Below are 23,587 nucleotides of genomic sequence, written 5' to 3'. Positions count from 1 at the left end.
GTACGTGCCATGCTCAGTCGAGAAACGCAACTCAAAGCAAACGGTCGTGGTCGCGAATAATTTTGGGCATCGGCATCAACATCAACATCGGCAACTGCGCACACAAACTCGTAGCGCCAATTTATATAAAAGCGTACTCAAAATAAATCTATAAGTAGTATATACGAGTATAGCCAAAAAAAAAAAAAAAAGAAAGAAGAAAATCAAATCAAGTAAAAGTATTTTTTCATACGCCATTTCCACGCGCGGCTTCCGGTAGAACGCAAAAGTCTGGCCAAAAACGCTGCCACATATTGAAAAACAACTTACGTATAACTATACATACTTGTACTATATAGAAGGCTATATAGAAAAGTTGAGCCAAAAATAAACTAAAAGTAAAACGCTCAACCATTTTTGCGTCAACGAATTGAACCCCAAGTGCACTTTTCTTAGTAATTTCGAACAATCACAAGAATTTTCAAAAAGAACCAAACAACTGAAAAAAAGAAAAACATTTCTTCGTGCCTAAAATCGATAAACTGTAAAGACAACAAGATAATTGACACACAGACAGAAGGCGGTGCACAAACTAATAAGAATTAAAGCGTAGTGGAAAGTGGAAAGAGCTGAAAACATAGAGGAGCATAACAAAAGGCTGCGCCCACCACAAATAAGATAGAAACAACACCCACCTTAACAGCAACTACAAGTACAGCAACAACAACAACAACAACAACAAATACAATCATGACAATGCTCGAAGGTATGACGTCCATAGACTTGGGCTCCAGTCCCATGCAGGAGACGACCAGGGACATTGGCGATGTATTGCCTGATGAGCTCATCGAGACGCCAGAGGAGAGGTAAAAACAACAAAAACATGGGGCATTGGGGCTGCACAACAACAAAAATCAATTGCATGATTCAGTCATGAAGTGGGCGCTGCAACAAGAGCAAAAAGAGTCGGGTGGGGGGGGAGGGGGGCGTACGGGCTCAGACATATGTATCTTGAAAGTAAACAACCCAGTCCGTAGCTGTGACGGCGGTGATGATCCCGAAAAAGACGCCATTTGCTCGATTCCAAGCAATATACATTAATATAATATGCATATAGCATTATGTTATAGTTATGGTGTAATACTCGCGTACATTTCTAGAGCATTTTCCTTTTTCTGACTGCCTAGCTGACGTCAGTGGCGTGTTCTATGGCTCTGCGTGACCAGAAATGCGCAGTGTTAAAGGTCTTGTCCGTCCATTCGTCCCACCATCTAGTCATCCATGCCTCCGTCTGTATGTCTGTATGTCTGTCTGCCGCTCTCTCCTCGAGCTTGTGAGTGTGCCTGCCAATTGTGTGAACTAATTTCGAATTCAAACGTATTGTTGTTACTATGAGCATTGTAGTTATTAGCAGAACAGAGCTACGATTAAGGCGCTTGGCTGGCTATTGGATATTTTTAGACATTGGCACTAAGACGATTTGTCCTTTAGACACAACAACCACATATGTAATTATTCATTGCCTGCCTAGTAGTAAGCAGTAGAAGTAGTCTAAGCATGTCTTGCTATAACTACTTAGTCCACAAATTATCAACAACAGTCTATTTGGAACAATTGTTGAATAATGCAACTCAATCTGTGAGAACAGTGGGAATTTAAATGAATAGAAAGCAGTTTATCCTGTTGTTGCATGATTGCTATTTATTCTATTTATTATTACCGGTCTGCCCGAGAACTTCGATCAGCATCTTGTGCGCAGCAATAATTGATTATAACATGAAGAGATGTGATATTTTAAATTATATTAGTTGGGCATGCAAATGGCAAAATCAACTCGGAAAATGAGTATTATAATGGAAATAAAATTAATATGAATTGCTCCGACAACTCCCTTGAAATGGGAAACTTTGAAGTATTTCTTTTTTATCTCAGAATATCTCTCTTCGATGATTTTCAGATCAGTTTAGCAATTCAGAACTGACGATGATTAACATGATTAAAACATTCAAGTTCTGTTCAAAACCAGTAGCTTAGCATCTAAATTACCTAATGCGGTAATCAAATAAAGCAGCATCTAAGTAATTTATGACAGATGCATATATAGTATGTATTTACATATGTATATACTATAAAAGTCAACATTCGAGTTTTCACACGCCACTTACAATGCATTAAAAAAATATATAGCCATCCGCATTATTTAGGCAGATGCCCACAGCTGATATTTGCTACAAATGTCGTCAGATTTTGTTTACGATGCAGTATCTCTTATCTATTTGCGCTACTGGGGATGAGCGCTTATCTCAGAACTAAGCGATGCCGACGCTGACGTCGCCGTTGGCGCCCCTTCCACCCCTGCGCTCGGGCGATGTCTTTGTTGCGGCTTTGCGGTAAATTAAAAGACGCCAATGCGACACGTAGCTTCTGAATAAACATCAAACGACTTCTGATTATATGGCAGGCTCACGTGTTTTTGAGCTTCTAAGCCATCAGCGAAAATTCTAAATAAAAAAGAGACGCAAAGTGAGTCACAAAATCTACAAATAGAAAGACTAAAATAGGAATAAATATATAGATATACACTAACATTAGCAGAGTAGTTCAATTGCTCGTATTAGACCATTAGTTTTAGATAGATACATTTGTATCTGTTGTGGTCTGAAGTCGATTTATGTTGGTGCATAAAAGAACTTAATTTTTTTTATCTCAATCACGATATCGACGGTACTTTTTGCACTTCACGATCACGCAACTACAGACACGATTGATCAATTTACTAATCATTATTGGTTAAGTTTTCCCAATGTTTATTTAAAATTGAATCAAAATTTGGATGCCTCTTGTTTCGGGCAGAGCATCTACATCTATATTTGGATGTGTAGAGAAATTGTACCCATGTATATAAATATAGGAAGAGGTTGTCTGCTTCTGAACTGCATTCAGATGTTGTAGAATATTCCAATTTTTTCCATTCAAATCATTTTTCTTTTAAATAAAACAAAATGTAAACAAATGTTAGAAACAAACAAACAATATTTTCTGTTAAAATCGCAGTACCAGAGTATCAAATATTTGGTGTGTCTTTTCAAAAATCGCAGCTTAAAACTATTACTCACGCTGTTTCTTTATATGGCTCGAATTCAATTAACACGATTTCGCAGGCATATAACTACATCTAGTATATGTATATAAAACTATTAGTGAGCAACTCCACTGAGTCAACCAGGGGCTTTGTAGATTTATATCAATTTATAAATATGTGTACCGTATTGGGTGTTTAGTGGATTTTTGGGTTGAATTGCCTACTCGTATTTATTCGATGACACTCTTCACTTGCTTTAAGCTGAATTGCGCATGTTGGCTTATCTATAAACAAATATTTGCATTTGTTTCAGAGCGGAAAAAAATCAGCAAATAAGACAAAAGTACAATGTTACGCGTAAAAAATAGCTTTCGTGGCATGCCTTCAAAATTTATAATGTGCTATGCAAATAGGATCTTTGTACGCGTATGTGCCCAGATCTCTAAGCAGGCACCTGATTATAACAAACAGGTTACTGCGGCATTTCACGTCTTGAGTGACAGAAAGCCTTAAAAGACCGAGTTTCAACATCGCCATGAAAACCATGAAAGTTATGCGCAATCACATGTCCATTGACCCCAAGGCAGATTAACTGAAAGGGCATACAATATTTGCATGGTTTTTCTTTTTTTTTTTTTTGTAATACTCTTTAACAGCTGCCAGCATACACAATTAAACAGTTCAAAAGACCAGACTCGAGTTCCCTGCCTCTTCGATTAGTCAGAGGGTGTCGACGTTGGATAACTGACAATGGATCGCAGAAATAATTTGTGTTCTGTATCTGCTGAGCTGCTAAATCGTTATATATTTAACATATTTTCAGTACATAGCCAAGCAATTAAATGGGAAAAGAAAATATACGTAGGTGCGAATATGTTGTTGATTTAATCAATACACACAACAGTTATTTTACAAACATACCATATGAATGGGTGCTATGTAGAGCACAGACATGAACTACTTATTCATTCCATGGTATAAAGGAAAAAATTCCATACGTCATGGAATTATGGAATTATTGAGTGCAGTTGCCATGGTAGGCTTCAAATCAAAATGACGAACAAAGGGAATACGATAATGAATAATAATGCAATCATTGCTCGAGTTACAAACAATATGCCCGTAAATCATGAATAAATAGAATTAATCTACTAAACATACATATTTTACGCATTTCAGATACGAACGTCTTTTGCGACGCGCACAAGTTGAGGACCTCACCGAGGTGTCGGGCATTGGTTGTCTCTATCAGAGTGGCGTTGATCGCTTAGGCCGACCTGTGATTGTTTTCTGCGGCAAATGGTTTCCAGCACAGAATCTTGATTTAGAGAAGGCAAGTTCGAGGCTGACAGACTATTTACTTAAGATTCAAATTTAACATTGAACTCATTTCTCTTTGCAGGCGCTATTATATCTGATAAAACTCTTAGATCCCATCGTGAAAGGAGACTATGTAATTGCATACTTCCATACCCTAACGTCGACAAGCAATTATCCATCGTTGCATTGGCTGCGTGAGGTCTACAGCGTATTGCCATACAAGTAAGTCGCACAGTTATCTTCAGATAATATAAAATGTTAACTAACGAATATCTCATTTAGATACAAGAAGAATCTGAAGGCCTTCTATATTGTGCACCCCACATTCTGGACTAAGATGATGACCTGGTGGTTCACCACCTTCATGGCACCCGCCATTAAGGCCAAAGTTCACTCATTGCCTGGCGTGGAGCATTTGTATTCGGCCATTACAAAAGATCAGCTGGAGATACCCGCCTATATAACAGAATACGATATGGCGGTACGTATCTACGCATATCTATCTGCATATGATTATTTCTTCTAAATTGATCTTTATTTTTTGCCTTTTACAGACCAATGGCCTACATTATTTTAATCCAGTGCCGACTGCTTCGTAGATAGCGGCCATTGTTGCTGTCTAGACAGTGAAACCACCATAGCTATATATACATAAAAGATATACACATATATATATATACATATATACACACACCCGTACTTATAATGCGATTTTTTATAGATTTTATAGTACCTTGTTTTTGACCTAAGAAATTTGTTTGTTTACCTGCATGTGGTTGGCATATGCGTTGTAATATCAAAAGTACCTTTGGCATGTGCGCATGTTTTGTTAAAATTGTGTAGCATACTTTAGGGATGCATAGAAATTGTTGACAGGGCCGCGTCTGCGTCTGCTCCTACGCCTACGCCTACGCCTACTCCGACGCCGACGCCAACGCCTACGCCCGCACCTGCTGGACAAGCGCCCTTGTTTTCAGTTTTGGATGGGATCGGGGCTATGTTTGTTATATCCAAATAATACTATGTAGTTAATGGCAGGCTTAGACAACATTTGTAGAACAAATCCAAAACATTAGGAGCATGTTAGCTTAATGAATAACATGAAGATGAACAAGTAAATGAAAATGAAAAGGAAACAAAATGTAAAAAATTCTTATGAGAAGCATGAAATTAGTTAATTAGTTGGCAAGCAGCTACAAAATTGAAAATTGAATTATAGCAGAGACTTCGGATTGAAGCTCTAAAAATTGTTCCTTGGCAAAAATCTCTGTAAGCAGCAACACAAGCACGCGAATCCCAAGCTGGAGAGGAAAACAATGGCAAGTCAAAAAACACAGCATGCTGAAGAAAATAAAATTATTTATATTATATACAAGAGAAGAGTAAAAAATACAGAAATGATTGTTGTAGTTATCTTTGCAATTTAAAATTGTATTATTACAGCGTGTTAATATTAGTACTCGAAACCATAAACAATTATATACACACGCAAGTATGTACATATGTATCTGATGCATCAGTCGAGAACAATTCCACGAGGATGAGCAGAAGGCGTACAGTAAATGCAAGCATACGTACTATAAATTCAATTGTATTTATATATAAATTTAATATACATATATAACTTGATAAATTCAACAAATATATACATAGTTATGTATACATATATAAAAACAAATAAAATTAACAAAAAGAAATAGATCCCTTTATATATTTTGAACATGTTAGAAGAAATAATAAAACAATGGATCCAGTCAGAGAAATTCGAATTGTTAGTACATGAAACAAAACTTTTGTAGATATTAGAGCTCACCGGTAAGGCCCGCAAATAAAACACCAACAACAAAATAAAAAGCATTATAATAAATGTTAAGTGTTATAAATAAAAAACAAAAAATGACAACAACAAGCAAATATCTTTGATATACGTTTAAATGAAACGAAAACTAAAACTTGATACACGTCCTTGTTAATCTTCCATGCACCTTTTGCGCTCAATCAAGAAAATTATAAACAATTTTTGACTAAAGCACGTCTCATTTTATATTCATAAAATAATGAAATTGGCAATTCTTATTAAGTCTTTGTAGCTAATAAATACTTTTTCAAAATGTCAACAAATCAATTAAAGCACTCAAGCACTAATGCAACACAAAATTATGAAATTCCCAACCAAATCAATTCGAAAATGCTGAAACTTTAAATAAGATACGCAAAACCAAAGCCCCAATTCAAATGAAGCTATAACACCAAGAGAGAAACAATTACAGCAATTACAGTAAACAGAATTTTAAGCGGTTAAATTATTCCGAATTGCACTCAGGGATTGATTTAAAACAAAATGAAACGAAACCAAATCAAAAATACAAATCGACAAATTAAATGAAAGTCATACGCTTTTTGGAACCACAGTAATACACGTATTACCTTTGTCATAGTTTGCGCTTTTAGCAAATGATCAGCCTGGCTAGTACCTTGAAGAAGAACATATAATGCATACAATAATATATAATTAATTATATTTGAAGGACAGGACATATGCAATATACCCGTTAATGTTTTTCCTGTTGGTCCTTGCTAACTGACAACCAATGCCCGTAAACATAAATGCGTAACATACGGTATTTGTGTGCCCCCTAAAAGAGATATAAATTAATGCCAAATTGAAGTAAATATTTTACAAAGCAATTAGCTAAACAAAATATAATGGAATTTGCTTAGAGAATTACAAAATGCATGACTAAAACGAAAACAAAGCATATATTTTTGTTATCGCAATTGCAGTAAGTACGGCAAAAGTTTAAGTAAGAGTTTAAAAGAGAACTTGAAGTAAGTCCCAAAAATATTAGAGAATATACATAGGTATTTAATTACATCATACACAAATGTATCTGTATTTATTGAATGAAAACTACATAGACCAGTTTTTATGCTAACAAACTATCTACTAACAATGTATGAACGATGCTACGAGCTTGGCACAACTCACAACTCACTCTAATTTTAAATTTAAACAAAAATATACTAAAATTACTTCAACAAATTACAAGTACATACCAACAAACTAATCACAATATAACATAATTAACTCTTTGAAAGAAAATTTACAAAATATCGTTTAAGAATCCCAAGAACCCCCAATTTTTCAAGAAGCAAACAAACTACTCGAAAAATATGTAAGCAAAAGTACAGTAATGCATTTCCTTAGACTATATATATATACTGTATATATAGTATCTTCACATTTTTCATATATACTACTTAAATGTAGTGTATGTGCGTAGAAGGCACGACACATACATGCATATGATCTGGACGAAATTAAAGCTGGAATATAGAACATCCATTTAAACTATATCCATTCGCTTAGTTCCTCACTCACCAGCTATGTATATGACATAATTATAGAACTACGAGTATATAAAGAACCCAGCAGCCCATTTATGCCAAGTGTTCCTTTTGAAGAATGTATTTTTTCAGAATTCTTAATGTTAAATATACATATGTAGTTAAAATACCCATAACATAATTATATAGTCGACTAATTAGACTTTACAAAATGCCATTCAAAATAGCCCCACTATTACTATAGTTTCTGATCAATCAAAAAATAGTCCAGCAAATATTTTCTACTGCTTCAAAAACTCTAAATGGTGATTTGTTGCTAATTTAATTGTAACTTACTCGTATTCAAACCAAAAAAAATTCTGCGATTCAATTTAGCATAGCATGTATTTTTAAATGCCCCTTATAGTTGTTAAAACTAAATCGATAAATACGAGTATGAGATGAGATGAAAGTAAGCAAAATTAAGTTTAAGTTTTCAATACCATTTAAAATATAACTCCGTTTTTCCTTTTGTATATAAAGTATAACAAATTTAATTGGTAAATTAATAAAAACAAATACGCTTTCGTTACAAATAACAACGCCTCTGCGTTTTAACAATCTATTCGGACTAACAATTATTACTTCAAACTGGTTAATAGAAGCTTCACTAACAACCTGTAATCACATATTTCAACTACAGCCCATCAAAATCACGACTCTGGCCCTATTGTATGACCAGTTTTATGTTCTTGGAGCCCGCCAAATATTTCTCCTTGTGCTTGTCAAACATCAGCTCCAGTGCGGCTATAACCTGTCCGTGAATCTCATCCACATATTCCGCTGTGGGCTGCGCGCTCTGTTTTACCGCAATGGGGGCCCCAACTGTAAGTTGTACACTATATGTTAGAGGAATGCCTGCTAGAATATGTCTGGGACTTACCAACTTGCACGACGGGTCTGCGATGGGGCAGGAATCCAAAGGTATAGTTGAAGAAACCGCGACCTACAGGAATTAACGGAGAAATGCCCGTCAACTTCTTGACTAGTGTTTGGATACGTCTAAGCAGCGAATCCGGTGGATTATTGACTTGATCGAATATATCGACCTCGCCAAATGAAAATGTTGGCACAATAGGTGAGCTGCATTCAAAAAAATAATTAAATATACCTTTGTATATTGTTATAAATGTCGAGGGCCACTTACCCCGTGCGTATAGCCAACTTGACAAATCCTTTACGATTCTTCAGCGTTAGAATATATTTTCCTGGATGCGTATCGAGCGCCTCTTGAGCGCCTCCCACCAATATGGCCACGGCATTAGATGTGAAACCATCCCGATTGTCCGAATGCTTCGGATCATTCGATTTGCTAAGGTAGTAGGTGAGCGATTCTTTGGACACCGAAACCAGGCCCCAGGAGCGCAAAAGTTCACGTAGGAGGGGCGTAATGAAATGCTGATCCAATGTAGCCACTTTGGGACGCACTTGTGGGAACAATGAGAGCCACTTGCCAATGTCCAGACCCATGTTGATGCAAATCCCAGTACTGTTTGGAACAATGAGGTTTCCATTGAGTATGTACTTTACACGCCACTTCAGAGCACGACACTTACCCTAGAACGCCATGTGGAAAGCTGGCCAATATATAGTTCCTATTTGGCGGAAGATCAGCTGTCTTAACCAGTTCTACAGGAAAGTAGTCCCGGTAGTTGCGATTAAAGGCGTTATTTCGATTAAATAGCCAACTATGGGTTAAATATCACTGATTATTAGGGTCGTATTTATCTCATCCTGGTACTCACCCATTACCATCCACGGCCGAGTGATTTTTCTTGTGATCATAGTACACATAAACCAGATAAATGGGCACAAGTGTGCGCACTATGATGCCTCCATAATACTGAAAGTTAAATCAGCCTTAGTAAAATATAGTATATATATAAACGCAGGTCTGGAAGAATGTGTTGACGTGTTCCACTTACCAGCAACATTGCAAGAATGATGAGCGACACCAGCGGCAGTGTGAAAAAGGAGAAGGTGAAGAAAGCCGTGACCAAGGTTTGCAAACGTCGCCTTGGCGACACCTTAACCGGGGCCCATTCAATCTTCATATTGTATATGTATTTGCCAGCAATCAAATGATTCACTAAAATGTCTTTCCTTGCCTAAACTGCCCGGCCGGCGAAACTCAACTGACCACAATGCGAGAACTATTGACGTTTAAGCATTCACTTCAGTGATTATACATGAAGCGATAAGTTATTGATAAGGATTGGACCTATACAAGCAAAGAGCAACATTTACGCTCACAGTAAGACTTCAAATGTTTGGGAAGTCATTTTAAATACCCGAGATTGGCGCGCCTATCGACAGCGATCGGATTGTTTGTTTAGGGCTTATGGCTTATCGGGTCGCGGGAAGCCGACAGCAGACAGAAGTCTGGGGAATGGCTAATGTCGTAGCTAAAACTATGTAAAGTGCTTTATCAATTGGATGTTGACTAGTCTGTAGTTTATTATTATTAATTATTATTACATTTTATCGCTTCATTTCAATACATACACTCACAGCATGGTGCATATAAAATTGAGTACAAAGTGTACATAGATTTAAATAAATGTGTTTTAGCACACACTTGACTTCTGGGGTCACTGAAACAATAGAAATGAGTTCTAAGCCCGATTACTTATCAGCAACTCATTCCACATTGTCAACTATGCGCCCTATCTTAAAAGTTCCGAGCATTCGCTGACTAATGCTAACTCGCTGCGATATGCATAACTATGCATATAGAGTGTAGTAATTGTTGTTACCGATGTTAGCAACTGGTTCTACCGCACATGTCCATACCGGCTGTACTTGATATGAACAGTTTGGCGTTTCAACTGACCCACTTCAATGGCAGTTCTCACAAAACTGGCGTTACACAATCATGATTTAAGGCACTTAGACTTGAATTACAGCTTATCTGCATCAAGCTCTCAATGATAACATCATTATAACCAGGCTATGCCTTTAACTTTAATTCATATGCATTTTATACAAAAAAATAACACAAAACACAGAAATGTTTATAACAATTTCAATTATTGCGATTCTCTACGATCTATCGCTTACAGAACTGACGTTGTGAACGTGTTACTTTTAACTGAAAGCGAAAACAAAAGCTACATACTCACACACACTACATACATATACTATGTATGACAATTCACGATGTGCTTTATTTATCTAGATACGAATATTTTTAATTTGAATTTTAAAACGCTATAGTCTCAGTTCGCATTTACGTACATTAATAATATAAACCAATTGTATACCCTCCACTGGAAAGAGTAATGGTTCTGGTGTGTAAGTTTGTAACGCCCATAAAGAAGCATCGTACACTGCACTTGACTTTGAAACTTTACGTCTAGTGTTCTGCTTGACAGACACAGATAATACAAATGTCGAGACTAACCACGTCAGATCAGTACATCATATACATAACGTACATAGTTAATTTAACAAAATTTTAAAATGATTTTTAGTTCGAATCTTAAAATGGTAAACTAAATGGTAAAAATACTTTCTAATGCGAAATTAAATAAAGGGCACACAGTAGAGTATTTAATTTGAGGAAAACAGGAATAAAGTTTTTCTTATAAGTCACTGAAAAGCTTCGCTGCTCGTGTGCAAATATGAAATAATAATGCTCAATTAGTAGCATTTTCAGTTGAATAATTTCAGCTCATATACAAATATGCATATACATACGTGTACTACGTGTAAATGTATCTTTAATGACACTTGCAAACTTTCATTATTAGTGTACAATGATTTTTTGTTTAGTTTAGTTTTGCCACAACAATATGGTAATGTCCAGGATGCTCTGCCCTATTACTATTTTCTGTTAACCGTATAAATTAAATATCTATTTATTTAATATTAGTATTTTTTCATCTTAAACATTTTTCGCCAATTTAAGTTCCAGTTTACCTTTTTAGTTGCGTTTATAATGAATTGTTCTGAACGTAAGAGCCGTTGGCTGTAACGGTTTTTGTTTGAAATCATGTCTCGATGCTCAACACTATTTCTGTTGGATTTTGACAGCACTGCGCATACCCTGTACATATACAGACATACATATGTACATACACAAACCCGAAGTGTGAGAGTAGCTTGCAATTTTTGCAGTGGAGTTAATAACAGAAATCTTTTTTTCAATGTACTCAAAATATAATAATTAAATGAAAAATGACCTCCGAGGAGCACCAAAGGTTGGCGAACATTGTGAAAAGCTGTCACGAGGATTTGCGACAGCTGACAAAAATACATGGCGCTGAACGAGCTTGGCATGAGCATATCAAGGACACACAGAAGTTGGTGGAATACGCGGGGGCGATGCAAAAACTCGCAGCAATATGGGAGACGAATGCAAGCAGCGAGGAGGCTCTGGCGCGCAGTCGCATCAAGTGGGCCATAAACTATATAACCAAATACTTTTATACGGAGCGCATTTACATGCAAAAGCGGCAAAGAGAGCAGCGCCTGTTGGCTTCTTACACAGAATTGGAGGGCGTCGGCTGTGCTTTCCTAGAAGTGCCTCCGGATAAATTGCGGGTACTGGACGTAGGCAGCTGCTTTAACCCATTTGGTAGTACACCGTACATGGATGTGACGGCAATTGACTTGTGTCCGGCCACTTCGGATGTCCTTCAAGCGGATTTCCTCAGTATTGCAGTCGATGAGAACTTGAACGAGCCGGTCTTGAAAGACCGGACCGTGCAAATATTACCGGCTAATTATTATGACTGCGTAATTTTTAGCCTGTTGTTGGAGTACGTACCAAGCTCAGAGCAGCGACTGATGTGTTGTCAGAAGGCCTACGAACTATTGCGACCTGAGGGGATATTGGTAATCATTACACCCGATTCACAGCATGTTGGTAAAAATGCAGGACTAATGAAAAACTGGCGTTTTGCGCTGGCCAAGATGGGGCTGTTGCGTGTGCGCTTCGAGAAGTTGCCACACATCACCTGCATGGCTTTCCGGAAAGCAATAAGTTTGGAGCTAGCGCAGCATTGGGCCAGCGTACATCGGGAGGAGGGCATGAGTGAAACTATGAAAATCCCACAGGATGAAAATTAAATGTATACTCTACACCCTCATCAGACTAGAAATATTTTCACGAATTTTAAAGCTAAAATGTTAAACATTAATATAAAATGAAATTACAAAAAATATTTCATAGTCTGATGAGGGAATTAGATTAAAATTTTACTTTGTAAATAAGTTCGTTTTATATTAATGTATGTATGTAAGTGTGTAGTGAGTTTAGTAAATGTGCTGATTTATCTACGTTATACTTAAATTTAAAATACTATTTTAAATGCGGCTCTAATTTATGCTATAGATGCTGCGGCGGTTGGCCGAAGAGAGCTGTTGCATTAACATCGGACGCCTGCCGTTTCTTCAGAGCAGTTGTGGCACCCACCGCCTGTTGCATGATGTTCGGGGGGAGTGGCTTTTTTCGATCCGCCTCCCACTCGGCGCGATGCAGGCGCTGCCGATGTTTGTACATGTTGGCATTGGAGAAGAAGGTCATCGGACAATTAGGACAGGTGTAAAGTACTTCACCCGTGTGGGTGGATGTGTGCTCCTGCAAAGTATGAAGGTTATGTGGTGCGCATTGGAGGCAGAATTTCAGAACTTACTCTTAGATCCTGGGGCCGTTTGAAGGCCTTCTCGCACATTGTGCATTTGAATTTACGCTCGCATTCATGATTGTGATAAATATGCCGTTTGAGAGCGCGCGAATTTGTTGAGGTCTTGTTACAGATGGGACATCGATGTTCGCCACCCGGTGGCTCATGTATGGTCTTCATGTGCTGCTTAAGGCCGTTTATGTGCCGCAGCCACGTGCCACAGATTTCACATTGCACCGGATCTGGTTTCGGTCGTGGCCCATCCGAGTGTTCCAGCTCATGATGTTTCTTAAGATTTGCCTGTGAACGCACTGTCTTGCCGCACTTATCACAGATAATTGCGGTCTCTGGGTCGTGCATGTACTTAAGGTGCTCTTTCAGCTTGCGCTCCGTTGGAACTCTGAAGGAAATAAGCCGAAATTAAATAACAATAGAATGGATTGACTACTACACACTAACTTTTTATTGCACTCGGGGCATGTGAACTTAAAATCGGACTTAGGCACATGCTTTGACACTATATGGTACTCAATAGCCGCCTTCGTAGAAAACGTCTTCGGACACTTTTCGCACTGGAAAACACGTTTCTCCTTTGTCTCTGTTTGGGGATTTGTATGCGTTTGTTCATGTATTTCAAGAGTGCGCGAGTCCTGAAAAATGCGCCCACATTTTGTGCACTTGAACTGCTCGGGATTCCCGTGCACCATGACATGTTCAGCGAGGGCTTTGCGTATATAGAATTTCCGGCCACAACAGAGCATGTACCCCTCTAGGTTATGCGACATGCGGAGGTGTTTACGCATGTCACCAAAGTTTTGCACAAGAAGATTGCAAACATGACACGGTATCTTCTTAAAGAACTTCAAAATAATATCATCGTATTCATTTTGCTGATTTTTGCGTCGCTCGATCTCCTCTCGACTCATCCTTACTGGCGGGACCAGCGGTTTGGGCCGCTTGCGGTATTTTTTCGGTTTAACTACAACACGCTTGGGAATTTCTGCGTAGCGTTCTTCGGGCTCGGCATCTGGTAGACTATCGTCTGTTTCGCCCCCGCTGCTACTGCTAGAGCTAGCGCTATCGTCGGTGCCGAGCACGGCTTCTGCTGCCACAAACTCAGCATCATTATCATCATCATCATCGTCAGACTCATATTCTTTCTTTAGTTCTGTTGGCGGAGTGGGCTCTTTTGTAGTTTTTACTGTGCGTGTCCTCAAAGAACGCCGCGGCACTTCCAAGACCTTTTTCTTTCTTTGTTTTATGTGTTTGATGTCTGCCGGTGGCGCTGAATCATTTGACTCCGTTCTGATGTCGGTGCTCAGGAACTCCGCGAGCGGTACATCACCATCAGAGTCACTGTCCACTGGTGTTCTCTCGCTCTTAATGCGCTTCTTAGCACCCATTGCGCCATCCTGAGCAATACTCCCGCGCTTCGAGCCTGCGAGCGTCCCGGTATCCACTGGGTCCTCAAACACCTCCACTTTGGGCAGTAGGTCCAATTCATTTACCTCCACCTTTACTTCATTTGTGGCAAAGAAACCTTCCGCAAGTGCATCTATGTCATTTGCCTGAGCAAGTGGATTGAGAGTCTCGCCAAAGAATTCAATAGGCACGCTTTTCGCCTCACCCCGCCTGCGATGTTCGTGCACATTATAGACGCGTTGATAAAATTCGTTAAAACTACTAACACTCTGCCAGCACTCCTTGCATACTGTCTCAGTGCTGCTTTCTGATCCACTCAGCTGCAATTTCAGTATAGGTTTATCCTCTATTCGTATCAAATAGGAACTATACTATACCTCCAGCCAAAAGTGTTTGTTTATTGTTTCGCAGATGTGCAACTTTTTTCCCTCCTCAGAGAAGACGCCAATGTGCCGATGGCCGGTACACACCAAGCACAGCACACACGCTGATGGAGCCATGTAGCTTTAAGTTACACGTTTTCGTTAAAGGACAAACATAGCAGTAGCAGCGCTTTTTAACTATTTTATCTTAACAAAACTGCGGCTCTTTGCAATAACAACGAAAATTCATGTGGCCAGCCATTTTAATTTTAGTGGTGATGGACTTCAATAGACTATTGTAAACGATGTTTCAAGCCGATGCATCGAAAACAACTCTGTCCTTTCCACCCCAATTCACCGTTGAAATTTCAGATATTCACCATACTTGCCATTTCAAAAGTAGTATTGGTTCCAAATAACGAGCTTAAAAAAAGGTTAGTCTCAAATTTGCCAAACAGTAATATCGTCATCTTTATCATTTTTAATTTTACAAATGCTAAAGAAGAAATCTTCTAATTTTGAAAAGTTTTGCGTCGAATCGGCCATTGATTTTGTACAAATATATGTTGTATGAAACTGTTTTTTCTCACTGACTGTGCCGTGTTTAGTAGACTGTCCGAATCGTAGGGAACACGAGCTTAGATTAGTTTTTTTTTTTTTATCGGACTTGCGCGACTGTAACACATTTGTTTTATAGTGTGTCGGCGCAGCTGAAAATAACTTCTTATTATCTCATTTGAACTTAACAAAATGTAAGCCATATCGCTTAGCTGGCAGCACTGGTAACATTAACAGTGGAAACATGAAGTTGCCATATGAGCCAAAGTGGACTGCGCATTTGAAGCTCTACACCAGTACTTTTTCAACGGTCTCATCGCCCGGTTGCTTATGGCGGTTGTTTATGCATTCGATCGCGAGAGATAGTAGTGCGTCTGCAAATGTGAAGAACGCTTGTGGCGATCAAGCATGTAAACAAAATTAGCGCGCCTAGACTTCGAGCACCAGATTTTGCAAAATCAAAGTGAAAATATCTACCGTGTTTACGCATATGTATATGCTTGTGTGTGTAGTTAAACGAACAGGCGAGCATACGAACGACAAAACCAAAGACGTTTTGCAATTGTATTGGCAAAATTTTTAAGTAAACAGTGGCAGCAACTATCCGTACGTTTCTATGTGCTGGTGTTACCGCAAAATTAACACTTTCCGTTTGGGTGGCTGTAGCTCGCTGTCAATTTTCATACATAAGCCGTTTTACAACAGCAGTTCAATCCACTTCCTCGAACTTTGTTTTTTCAATTAGCCACTTACGCCAATTGGAGTTCGAGTTGCATTGAACTTGGACAACTTGCATATCAAACTTCAATGTCTGTTGGATTCCCAGGTTTATTAAAGCTTTCCTTAGAAAATATCAAGCAATACACCTGTACTACACTACATGTATGACACATTTGAATTGCAGAGATTTTCAAATTCCCATTTGCAAAGCAACTTCCTTTCGTCATTCGACTTAGATATGTATATAGTATGTGAATACATACATATAGTATGTATAGTCGGTATATACTTGCTTATGAATGAATGTGCAATATTTTTCCTACTGCAGAAATTCGCAAACTTTGCCGATGGCGACGACCAGTTAGACTTGCATTTCGCATGGCCCGGTTGGTTTGGTTTTTCTTTTACGTAACGCCGCCATCGTTAGCGCACGAGTCAACCTAGTTTTGAATTTTGAAGAGCGAGGAGTGTCCGCTGTAGTTTTCACTCTTGTTGCACTTGCCAGTTAGTGGCACGTTTTTATTAGCGCACAATTCCTTTATGGAATATTAATGGGCGAACAAAAGCCCATGTTAACAGCAATAAGCCGAAACGCTTACAATTTGGGGAACTCAACACAAAAACAAAACAACTGCCGCTTCGTTCATTGACCAACTGAGCCACCCAAACAGAAGTTGGTTTGTGCACTACTAAAGTATATTTAAAAGGTTATTTCAAAATATTATTTTTCTTCTACAGTGTCTATAGTAGAATACAATACCAATCAAGTGACTTGACCGGGCATTCCCAAAATGAGCGGCTCTACATTTCGCATTTTTTCAAGCACTTTACTGCTGTCGACAATTTTTTTGTTCACGTTTATGGACCAGACACATGCCTATGGACTTGGACGTTGCCCGAAATATCCATCGATGCCAAAGTTTAACATGAGTCGTGTAAGTAAATAGAAATAAGTAATTGCCTCCATCCATCTCTCCATATCTCCAACGCTACAAGTGACTTGTTGACTTCAACTAATTTCAATTTGTTAGCAATTTGCTAACCCTGAAAGGCGCAAATTATTACTTAACGACTTGACTTAAAGAAAATTGTACAGCACATTTAAATTATTTACATATGTATATGAGAATATGTACATACAAAAAACTGTGGTTGTTGCATATTACATACAATATGTTAAGAACCTACTACAAGTATATGTGCAAAATATCCGAATACCTGTGAAGCTGCAACGAACCATCTTAATGGCATCAACTTTTCGCTCAAGAGTTGAAGCTACAAGTGGCCTAAAGCTATTAAATATTATAAAATGACACAGCGCCATTAGCGACAACAAAGCTGAGAGCTTTATTAAACAACAATGCAGAGGCGACAATAGCAATGTAAAGTGTGACTGTCACATCTTAGGAATATTTAGCACAAGGCGTCGGTTAAAAGCCTTTTATAGATCGTGCCTAAAGATGAACTTGAAATAATTTGAATCAAGCCAGTCAATCAGTCAGTTAGTCAGTTAGTCAGTCAGTCAGTCGGCAAAGTACAACAAAACTGCAAACCTGTTTACAACAAGAAAGGAGACATAAAAAAACACTTCGTACCTACTATAGCAATGACTAACAAGCCACTTCTTTTATAAAGATCACAAATTAGACACAATTTTCAACGCCATTGGCATGCCAAGGACAACAAACAACGTGGACAGACAAATGCAGGGCAGCTCGAAAATCTCAACCGATAATTGACCAGTAGCTAAAAGAATTGTCAAAATCAATTTAGCAGCAGTAACATGCATTTTAAAATAATTTAAGTGGACGCAGATTTAAATTGAAAATTTGAAACGCCTTGGGATATCCGAACCAACGTAATTGGTGGCCGCTTGTTTAAATCCATTTGCATAAATGAAAATCTCTCATGGAAGCCGCAGTAGCTTCAGCAAAAGCTAAAGTGGCAGATTTCTGGTGCGTGCCCCACTAATTGAGCGTCCGCGTCCAATTGAGTTGTTGACAGGCGTTAAACAATTTGACATCGTTCGCCTATTGTTTTTATTAGATTTGCTCCCGGGGGGAGAGTGCAAAGACCTCGCCGGCAGACATGCACGTACACACGTATATATACTTGTATGTATATACTGAGTGTATGTAATTATCTATTGAAGTTTTATGACTTTGAACTGCGATGGCGCTCGATGAAAGATTTGTGCTTTGCTCCACTCTACTCTACTCTGCACTGCTCTGTTGATGCGTTCGAGCTTCGAAACCAGTTTTCAAAAATGCTTAAAATGTTTATGTTTTACACCTTGTTTAGCTGTGTGGTGGGAGTGTGGCGGGAGGCAGCGGGTCGGGGGACACCAATAACCCAGTTTTATGCTTACTCACACCCACGGTGGCAGCAGCGAGAAGCGAAATGGAATCGAGGGTCTTATACAGAAGCCGCTTCAATATCTTTATTGATCATAATGACAATTTTCCGTTGCAGATTCTGGGCCAATGGTTCGAAGTAGAGCGCTCACTCTACCTGCCTGAAATTGCCTTTCGTTGCACGTCATTAGCTTTTCAGCCCTATAATAAAGCCGATCTCTCCAAGTTTAATAACTTTAAGCTAGAGGTGGCCATAAAGAGCATAAATCGCATGTAAGTATTTATATCAATAATTCAGACTTCAAAGACTTTTGATAAAGCCGTCTTTTTTATAGCACTGGCAATCCAAACGTTAACTTGGGCTATGCCACACCTGAAAACAGTAAATCGTCTATTATGGATTTTAAGGTACTAGATACACTCCATTGAATATTGCAATATTTTTACTAGATTCCATTTCTTCTCGATGCAGTTCAACACACGATTTCCCGATGTGATTTCACGTCTTCTGCCCGTCACTGGAAAGTACCAAGTTCTCTACACAGACTACGATAATTTTGCCATTTTGTGGTCCTGTGGCAGCATTGGGTCCTTTGGGTATTCCGACCAAATCTGGGTATTCGGCCGTGCTCGTGAACGTGATTTTACGGCAGAGGTACGCTCCAAAGTCTACGACGTGCTAAAGCGTCTCAGTCTAGACCCGGAACGGCTGGTCCTAAGCGAAAACAAAAACTGCACAGAATTGCTTTAAGGACCAATACTGCCGCTAAATCTATTTATGTATAACTGTAGGTTAAGCTAAATATGAATTTAATGTCTAATTTTCAGGCTGCTGTGATATTGCAAAAAGAAGAGCTTTGTTTTTGTTTGGTAAAGAAACAAAATGGCAAATAAAAATATATACATACATACGTGAAAAAGTATTATTATGTGCTCGAAATTTATCTGTGCACGATATTTGCCTGTTTTATACATGAAATGGGGAATTTTTCGACGCGAACTCGCAATGGCAACGTCACTTCAATTATTATACGGCTACTAATTAATTGACAGTAAATAGGAGCTCATCACACCCCTAGAATTATTTCTAAGCTCAGTCGCAATTTATAAATGAGGCGTGGTAGAACAGATGTGTTTAAAATGTCCCGATATAGGCTTATGATATTTCTGGCTTTGCTTGTGTGTGTATTGGAATTTACGAGTGCTAGAGGCGGGGGAGGACGTGGCGGTGGTTTTGGAGGAGGGCGTGGTGGTTTTGGAGGAGGACGCGGTGGTTTTGGAGGAGGACGCGGTGGTTTTGGAGGAGGACGCGGTGGCTTCGGAGGACGCGGTGGTGGTTTTGGTAGACCTGGATTTGGCGGCGGTTTTGGCAGACCTGGATTTGGCGGAGGTTTTGGCAGAGGTTTTGGAAGACCCGGATTCGGTTACGGTGGCGGCTTTGGAGCTGCGATCTTGCCTATTCCCTTCCCCTATCCATACAGAAGTCCATATTACGATTACTACTATTAACTTATTAATTGAGTACTATACATAAGTTTCTTAATTGGATTAAGTACAATTTATTATACAAGTGTGTAAACATTTTCGTTACAAGTTTCAGTGTCTTAAGAAAATTATGCTGTAGAAAGTTCTCTAAATATTTAATATTCCTTATTGTTTTGATGGTCTTCGGTGTTGTGCTTCGTTCCATTCTAAGAGAGGGTGTCGTTTGAATATCAAACCGGCCCACCGCTTCGCCGGATCGATCACTTAATGCTAGTAAAAACTCATGGGAATGCAATCTACATAATTATCGAATAATAGTTTACATAGTATGTATAAATATCGCCTTCAGTTGTCTACGGACTACAGATGAGTACATCAGTTAAAATGGATGACTTGATGGCAAGTTCGTTCGTTGTGGAAAGTATATCAAGTAATATCATGTAATAAATATATGGGAAATATACATATGTATATCGGTATGTACGAGTAAATGCTCAGGAAGACATTGAGCGAGCATTATGATTCATTTAAAATGGCTGAAACACGACGGAGTTATTTCGATTTGATTTGTAAATGCTTATCTGTGGACATGTTCGTGTCCATCGACGGAATTCTAGAGCATTGCCTTGCACTCAAGCTCGGCAATGCTGTGCTGCACACAATGATTAATCTCCGCAAAGCCCGGACGTTCGCTTGGCTTGCGATTCCAGCAGCGACGCATTAGTGCATATACCGAAAGTGGTGTATTATCGGGGCAACTGAGCACATTGCCCTCCTTGATAAACTTAATGACCTCCTCGTGGGTCATACCAAAGTATGGCTGCAGCGCAAATGAGAAAATTTCCCACAGACAAATTCCATAGGCCCAAACATCGGATTCCAGTGAGAATTTGTTGTACAAAATGCTCTCGAGCGGCATCCATCTTATTGGAATAACATCGTTCTCATCGCCCTTGTAATAGTCTTGCAGATAGATTTTGTGCGAGAGTCCGAAGTCGGCTATCTTCACATTCATTTGCTCGTTAATCAGACAATTCCGAGTAGCCAGATCGCGATGCACGAACTTACGCTCAGACAGATAAAGCATGCCAGCTGCAATGTGTGCAGCCATCTGCAACAGATTGAGCTCCGTCAGTTCTAGCCGGTCGACTGGCTGCACCCGATGTGTGGCATAGGGCGAGCAGGAGCGTAGAAACTCGCTCAAGTCCCCCGGCGACATGAACTCGAAGAGCAGACACATTGGCCTACCAAGTGCACAAACGCCCAACAACTTGACAATATTCGGATGATCGAATTCGGCCAGCAGACAAGCCTCGCGTTCGAAGTCCATTTGCATTTGGTCGCTGGCATCGTCCTTCAGCATTTTTACAGCCACGTGCAGATCGGGATTGCCCGAAACTAAGCCTGGAGCCTTCGCCTTGAAAACTCGTCCGAACGCTCCTTGACCCAAAGATTGCACGTAAACAATCTCTCCACGTGGATACTCGAGTTTTTCTAGCCGTGCATTCAGCTTCGTCTTCGGATCCGTTGTAGCCGTAACAACCACGCAATGACTATGAATGGTCGCCGTGCTGCGTATGGTACCACATTTTGCATTGACGAAGGCATTTGAGCCCAGGGTCTCACGGCTGGCGGTCAAATTGCATTCCCCGCGTTGAGAGACATTGCATTCGGCTTGCGATTGTGTCGGGGGCTGTGAATAGTTCTTGCGCTTCGATAATTTATAGACCAGTAAAATCATCAAATGTAGAATCACGATGCCCACGAATCCAATCCCGGCTAGCACGAATATCATGGAGGGTGTAAAGAATGTTTCCATTTTGATCGGCGTGTTAAGGTCCTTCGCATGCGGATCTACATAATCGGCTGTTAATTTAATTGCAAGCTTAGTTAACATTTAAATTCATGGGACAGTTAGGATTTATACTCACGGCAAAGCGGAATGTCGCAGTGCTGCCAACGGACCGATTCGTCTACAGTATAGCACCAGGGATACGGTTCCTCGCCGCCTGCGTTCCGGCAATAGTTCTCACCATCTAGCAGCTGTGGAAATACCAAGGGCGGTTGTATGTGCTTGTGGGGATTTTGGGTATCCCAGCGTTGGCAAGGTATGCCCGATTTAGTGACATTCACATTGCCCAGATAGAAACGCCCATTGCCATTCCGACAGTCGTCTGTTGGAAATGCAGAGAATGTAATGAGGAAGTGTAGCCGACTGGGCGCAACAACTAAACCTACAACTTATTTCCTCCTCCTTAAGCTCTGTAAGGCCAATGTACGAGCAATTGGGTCGTTTCAGCGTCGCATTATAGTAAGGCAGGGCTGAGCAGTTGGGTAAACGGAAGTGGCCGCGACTTTTTATGTACATGTTACGTTCTTTTTTCTCCTCGATCAGCACCCAATCGTTGTAGCAGAATTGCAAATGCGTCGCAGTGCAGTCCTCGTAGCAAAGAGGCGCTTTGATAGCTCGCCCATTTTCCATGTGGCAGCGGGGAAAGGCGTAGGCGCAGAGCATTTTCTGTAATCGAGAGATGTTTGATATTGATGGTCTAAGCCTTAAACGCTGCTGGGTTGTTCACTTACCTCTGCTGCCTCTCGACATAGTCCCGTCAGATCGGATATGAGTTCCTCCCACAAAGCCGTCGTTACCTGCTCATTCTTCCAGCCCCCATGAGAATCTTCCAAGCTATACCACACCTGTCCGCTTATGTATCCGGTACACACTTTTCCGTTGTAAGGTGCACAGTAGCCCTTCTCCTCGTGGGGCTCCCGTTCCCTCTCCCGCTCATGATCAACATGATGTCTTTGGTGATGCCGCCGCGCCGGCTCCTCAATGGCATTTAATGAAGTTGCGAATGTCCCGCTTGTAAACAAAAACTCGCAAAGCACTAAAATAAGAAAAACAACAACTACATCTCGCCTAGCAGCCCCAACTATCCTCCAGTTTCGATTGCTTTTGGTATCCACATAAACAACCCCAAGTCCTGTCGACATTACGGTGCCTGTATATGTGCGCGAGATGTGTGCGCGTGTGTATGAAGTTTTCCGAAATTTTCGCCTCAATGTTGGGGGCTTTTGGACGATTTTTCACTAAACTTCACTCATTATGTAGAATCAGCGATGACAACGCGCGGTTTGTGATGCAAATTGAAATTAAATTAAAGCGCAAATCAATGAAAATTTAAGGTAAATATAATAAATTCGATGCGACGCAGCGACCTCTGCGCTTGCCTCTGTCGACGCCTTTTTCACAATAACCCAACTTGACAGCCTAACATGGGGGAGAAG

The 23,587-nt window shown here is 39.7% G+C and overlaps 6 protein-coding genes across 12 annotated transcripts in view; 3 read left to right on the top strand and 3 right to left on the bottom strand.

Annotated features, from left to right (window-relative positions):
* Positions 1–6,078, top strand: part of LOC115620055 (protein GDAP2 homolog) — a 28,933-nt gene extending 22,855 nt beyond the window's left edge. For 4 of the 5 annotated variants that reach the window (XM_030513189.1, XM_030513188.1, XM_030513192.1 and 1 more), the window contains 4 exons: positions 4,241–4,394; positions 4,464–4,603; positions 4,664–4,862; positions 4,936–6,078. In XM_030513189.1, the coding sequence (XP_030369049.1) occupies positions 4,241–4,394; positions 4,464–4,603; positions 4,664–4,862; positions 4,936–4,980 (538 nt within the window). In that variant the 3' untranslated portion in view covers positions 4,981–6,078. Of the gene's footprint in view, positions 1–42; positions 846–4,240; positions 4,395–4,463; positions 4,604–4,663; positions 4,863–4,935 lie in introns of those variants that run through there. The other variant, XM_030513193.1, reaches the window with a different exon arrangement.
* A 330-nt stretch (positions 6,079–6,408) lies between these two features.
* On the bottom strand, positions 6,409–10,785 carry LOC115620056 (2-acylglycerol O-acyltransferase 2-like). 2 transcript variants are annotated; one of them, XM_030513195.1, is made up of 7 exons: positions 10,673–10,785; positions 9,694–9,921; positions 9,514–9,611; positions 9,325–9,456; positions 8,916–9,257; positions 8,652–8,851; positions 6,409–8,593 (listed from the first exon to the last, which is right to left on the bottom strand). In XM_030513195.1, exons 2-7 carry the CDS (start codon positions 9,820–9,822, stop codon positions 8,436–8,438), a joined length of 1,059 nt encoding a protein of 352 aa, XP_030369055.1. In that variant the 5' UTR covers positions 9,823–9,921; positions 10,673–10,785; the 3' UTR covers positions 6,409–8,435. The 2 variants fall into 2 exon arrangements, with proteins under 2 accessions (XP_030369055.1, XP_030369054.1); XM_030513194.1 differs by lacking the exon at positions 10,673–10,785 and having other exon boundaries at positions 9,694–10,153.
* Positions 10,786–11,864: 1,079 nt separating this feature from the next.
* On the top strand, positions 11,865–12,946 carry LOC115622772 (S-adenosylmethionine sensor upstream of mTORC1). The gene has a single exon (XM_030516831.1). It carries the CDS (start codon positions 11,948–11,950, stop codon positions 12,839–12,841), a length of 894 nt encoding a protein of 297 aa, XP_030372691.1. The 5' UTR covers positions 11,865–11,947; the 3' UTR covers positions 12,842–12,946.
* A 28-nt stretch (positions 12,947–12,974) lies between these two features.
* Positions 12,975–15,707, bottom strand: LOC115622761 (transcription factor grauzone). The gene is made up of 4 exons (XM_030516820.1): positions 15,198–15,707; positions 13,858–15,140; positions 13,408–13,798; positions 12,975–13,352 (listed from the first exon to the last, which is right to left on the bottom strand). The coding sequence occupies exons 1-4, from the start codon at positions 15,318–15,320 to the stop codon at positions 13,101–13,103; spliced, it is 2,049 nt and encodes a 682-aa protein (XP_030372680.1). The 5' UTR covers positions 15,321–15,707; the 3' UTR covers positions 12,975–13,100.
* Positions 15,708–16,066: 359 nt separating this feature from the next.
* Positions 16,067–19,725, top strand: LOC115623284 (apolipoprotein D). Of its 2 annotated transcripts, none has more exons than XM_030517588.1 (5): positions 16,067–16,346; positions 17,199–17,395; positions 18,933–19,087; positions 19,150–19,222; positions 19,287–19,725. In XM_030517588.1, exons 2-5 carry the CDS (start codon positions 17,252–17,254, stop codon positions 19,563–19,565), a joined length of 651 nt encoding a protein of 216 aa, XP_030373448.1. In that variant the 5' UTR covers positions 16,067–16,346; positions 17,199–17,251; the 3' UTR covers positions 19,566–19,725. The 2 variants fall into 2 exon arrangements, with proteins under 2 accessions (XP_030373448.1, XP_030373532.1); XM_030517672.1 differs by lacking the exon at positions 16,067–16,346 and adding an exon at positions 17,030–17,137.
* Positions 19,726–20,345: 620 nt separating this feature from the next.
* LOC115623212 (tyrosine-protein kinase transmembrane receptor Ror2) lies at positions 20,346–23,544 on the bottom strand. The gene is made up of 4 exons (XM_030517481.1): positions 22,883–23,544; positions 22,538–22,817; positions 22,231–22,473; positions 20,346–22,165 (listed from the first exon to the last, which is right to left on the bottom strand). Exons 1-4 carry the CDS (start codon positions 23,291–23,293, stop codon positions 20,913–20,915), a joined length of 2,187 nt encoding a protein of 728 aa, XP_030373341.1. The 5' UTR covers positions 23,294–23,544; the 3' UTR covers positions 20,346–20,912.
* Positions 23,545–23,587: the final 43 nt, after the last annotated feature.

Source organism: Scaptodrosophila lebanonensis, unplaced genomic scaffold (genome assembly GCF_003285725.1).
Source record: "Scaptodrosophila lebanonensis strain 11010-0011.00,11010-0021.00 unplaced genomic scaffold, SlebRS2 tig00000001-arrow-pilon, whole genome shotgun sequence".
In the NCBI taxonomy this organism is placed as follows: domain Eukaryota; kingdom Metazoa; phylum Arthropoda; class Insecta; order Diptera; family Drosophilidae; genus Scaptodrosophila; species Scaptodrosophila lebanonensis.
Note: the sequence above shows the minus strand (reverse complement) of the source record. Positions and strands in the feature narration are given on the sequence as shown.

Bases quoted from the DNA above. Each gene is read 5' to 3' on its own strand.
- LOC115620056 (XM_030513195.1), bottom strand. From the start codon at position 9,822: ATGAAGATTGAATGGGCCCCGGTTAAGGTGTCGCCAAGGCGACGTTTG. The intron at 9,612-9,693 runs GTAAGTGGAACA...TTTAACTTTCAG, and splicing joins TCATTCTTGCAATGTTGCTG to TATTATGGAGGCATCATAGT. The intron at 9,457-9,513 runs GTGAGTACCAGG...TTTAACCCATAG, and splicing joins TCGGCCGTGGATGGTAATGG to TTGGCTATTTAATCGAAATA.
- LOC115622772 (XM_030516831.1), top strand. From the start codon at position 11,948: ATGACCTCCGAGGAGCACCAAAGGTTGGCGAACATTGTGAAAAGCTGT.
- LOC115622761 (XM_030516820.1), bottom strand. From the start codon at position 15,320: ATGGCTCCATCAGCGTGTGTGCTGTGCTTGGTGTGTACCGGCCATCGG. The intron at 13,799-13,857 runs GTTAGTGTGTAG...TATTTCCTTCAG, and splicing joins TGCCCCGAGTGCAATAAAAA to AGTTCCAACGGAGCGCAAGC. The intron at 13,353-13,407 runs GTAAGTTCTGAA...CATACTTTGCAG, and splicing joins AACGGCCCCAGGATCTAAGA to GAGCACACATCCACCCACAC.
- LOC115623284 (XM_030517588.1), top strand. From the start codon at position 17,252: ATGAGCGGCTCTACATTTCGCATTTTTTCAAGCACTTTACTGCTGTCG. The intron at 19,088-19,149 runs GTAAGTATTTAT...TCTTTTTTATAG, and splicing joins ATAAAGAGCATAAATCGCAT to CACTGGCAATCCAAACGTTA. The intron at 19,223-19,286 runs GTACTAGATACA...TTCTCGATGCAG, and splicing joins CGTCTATTATGGATTTTAAG to TTCAACACACGATTTCCCGA.
- LOC115623212 (XM_030517481.1), bottom strand. From the start codon at position 23,293: ATGTCGACAGGACTTGGGGTTGTTTATGTGGATACCAAAAGCAATCGA. The intron at 22,818-22,882 runs GTAAGTGAACAA...TCTCGATTACAG, and splicing joins TATGTCGAGAGGCAGCAGAG to AAAATGCTCTGCGCCTACGC. The intron at 22,166-22,230 runs GTGAGTATAAAT...TTAAATTAACAG, and splicing joins CTGCGACATTCCGCTTTGCC to CCGATTATGTAGATCCGCAT.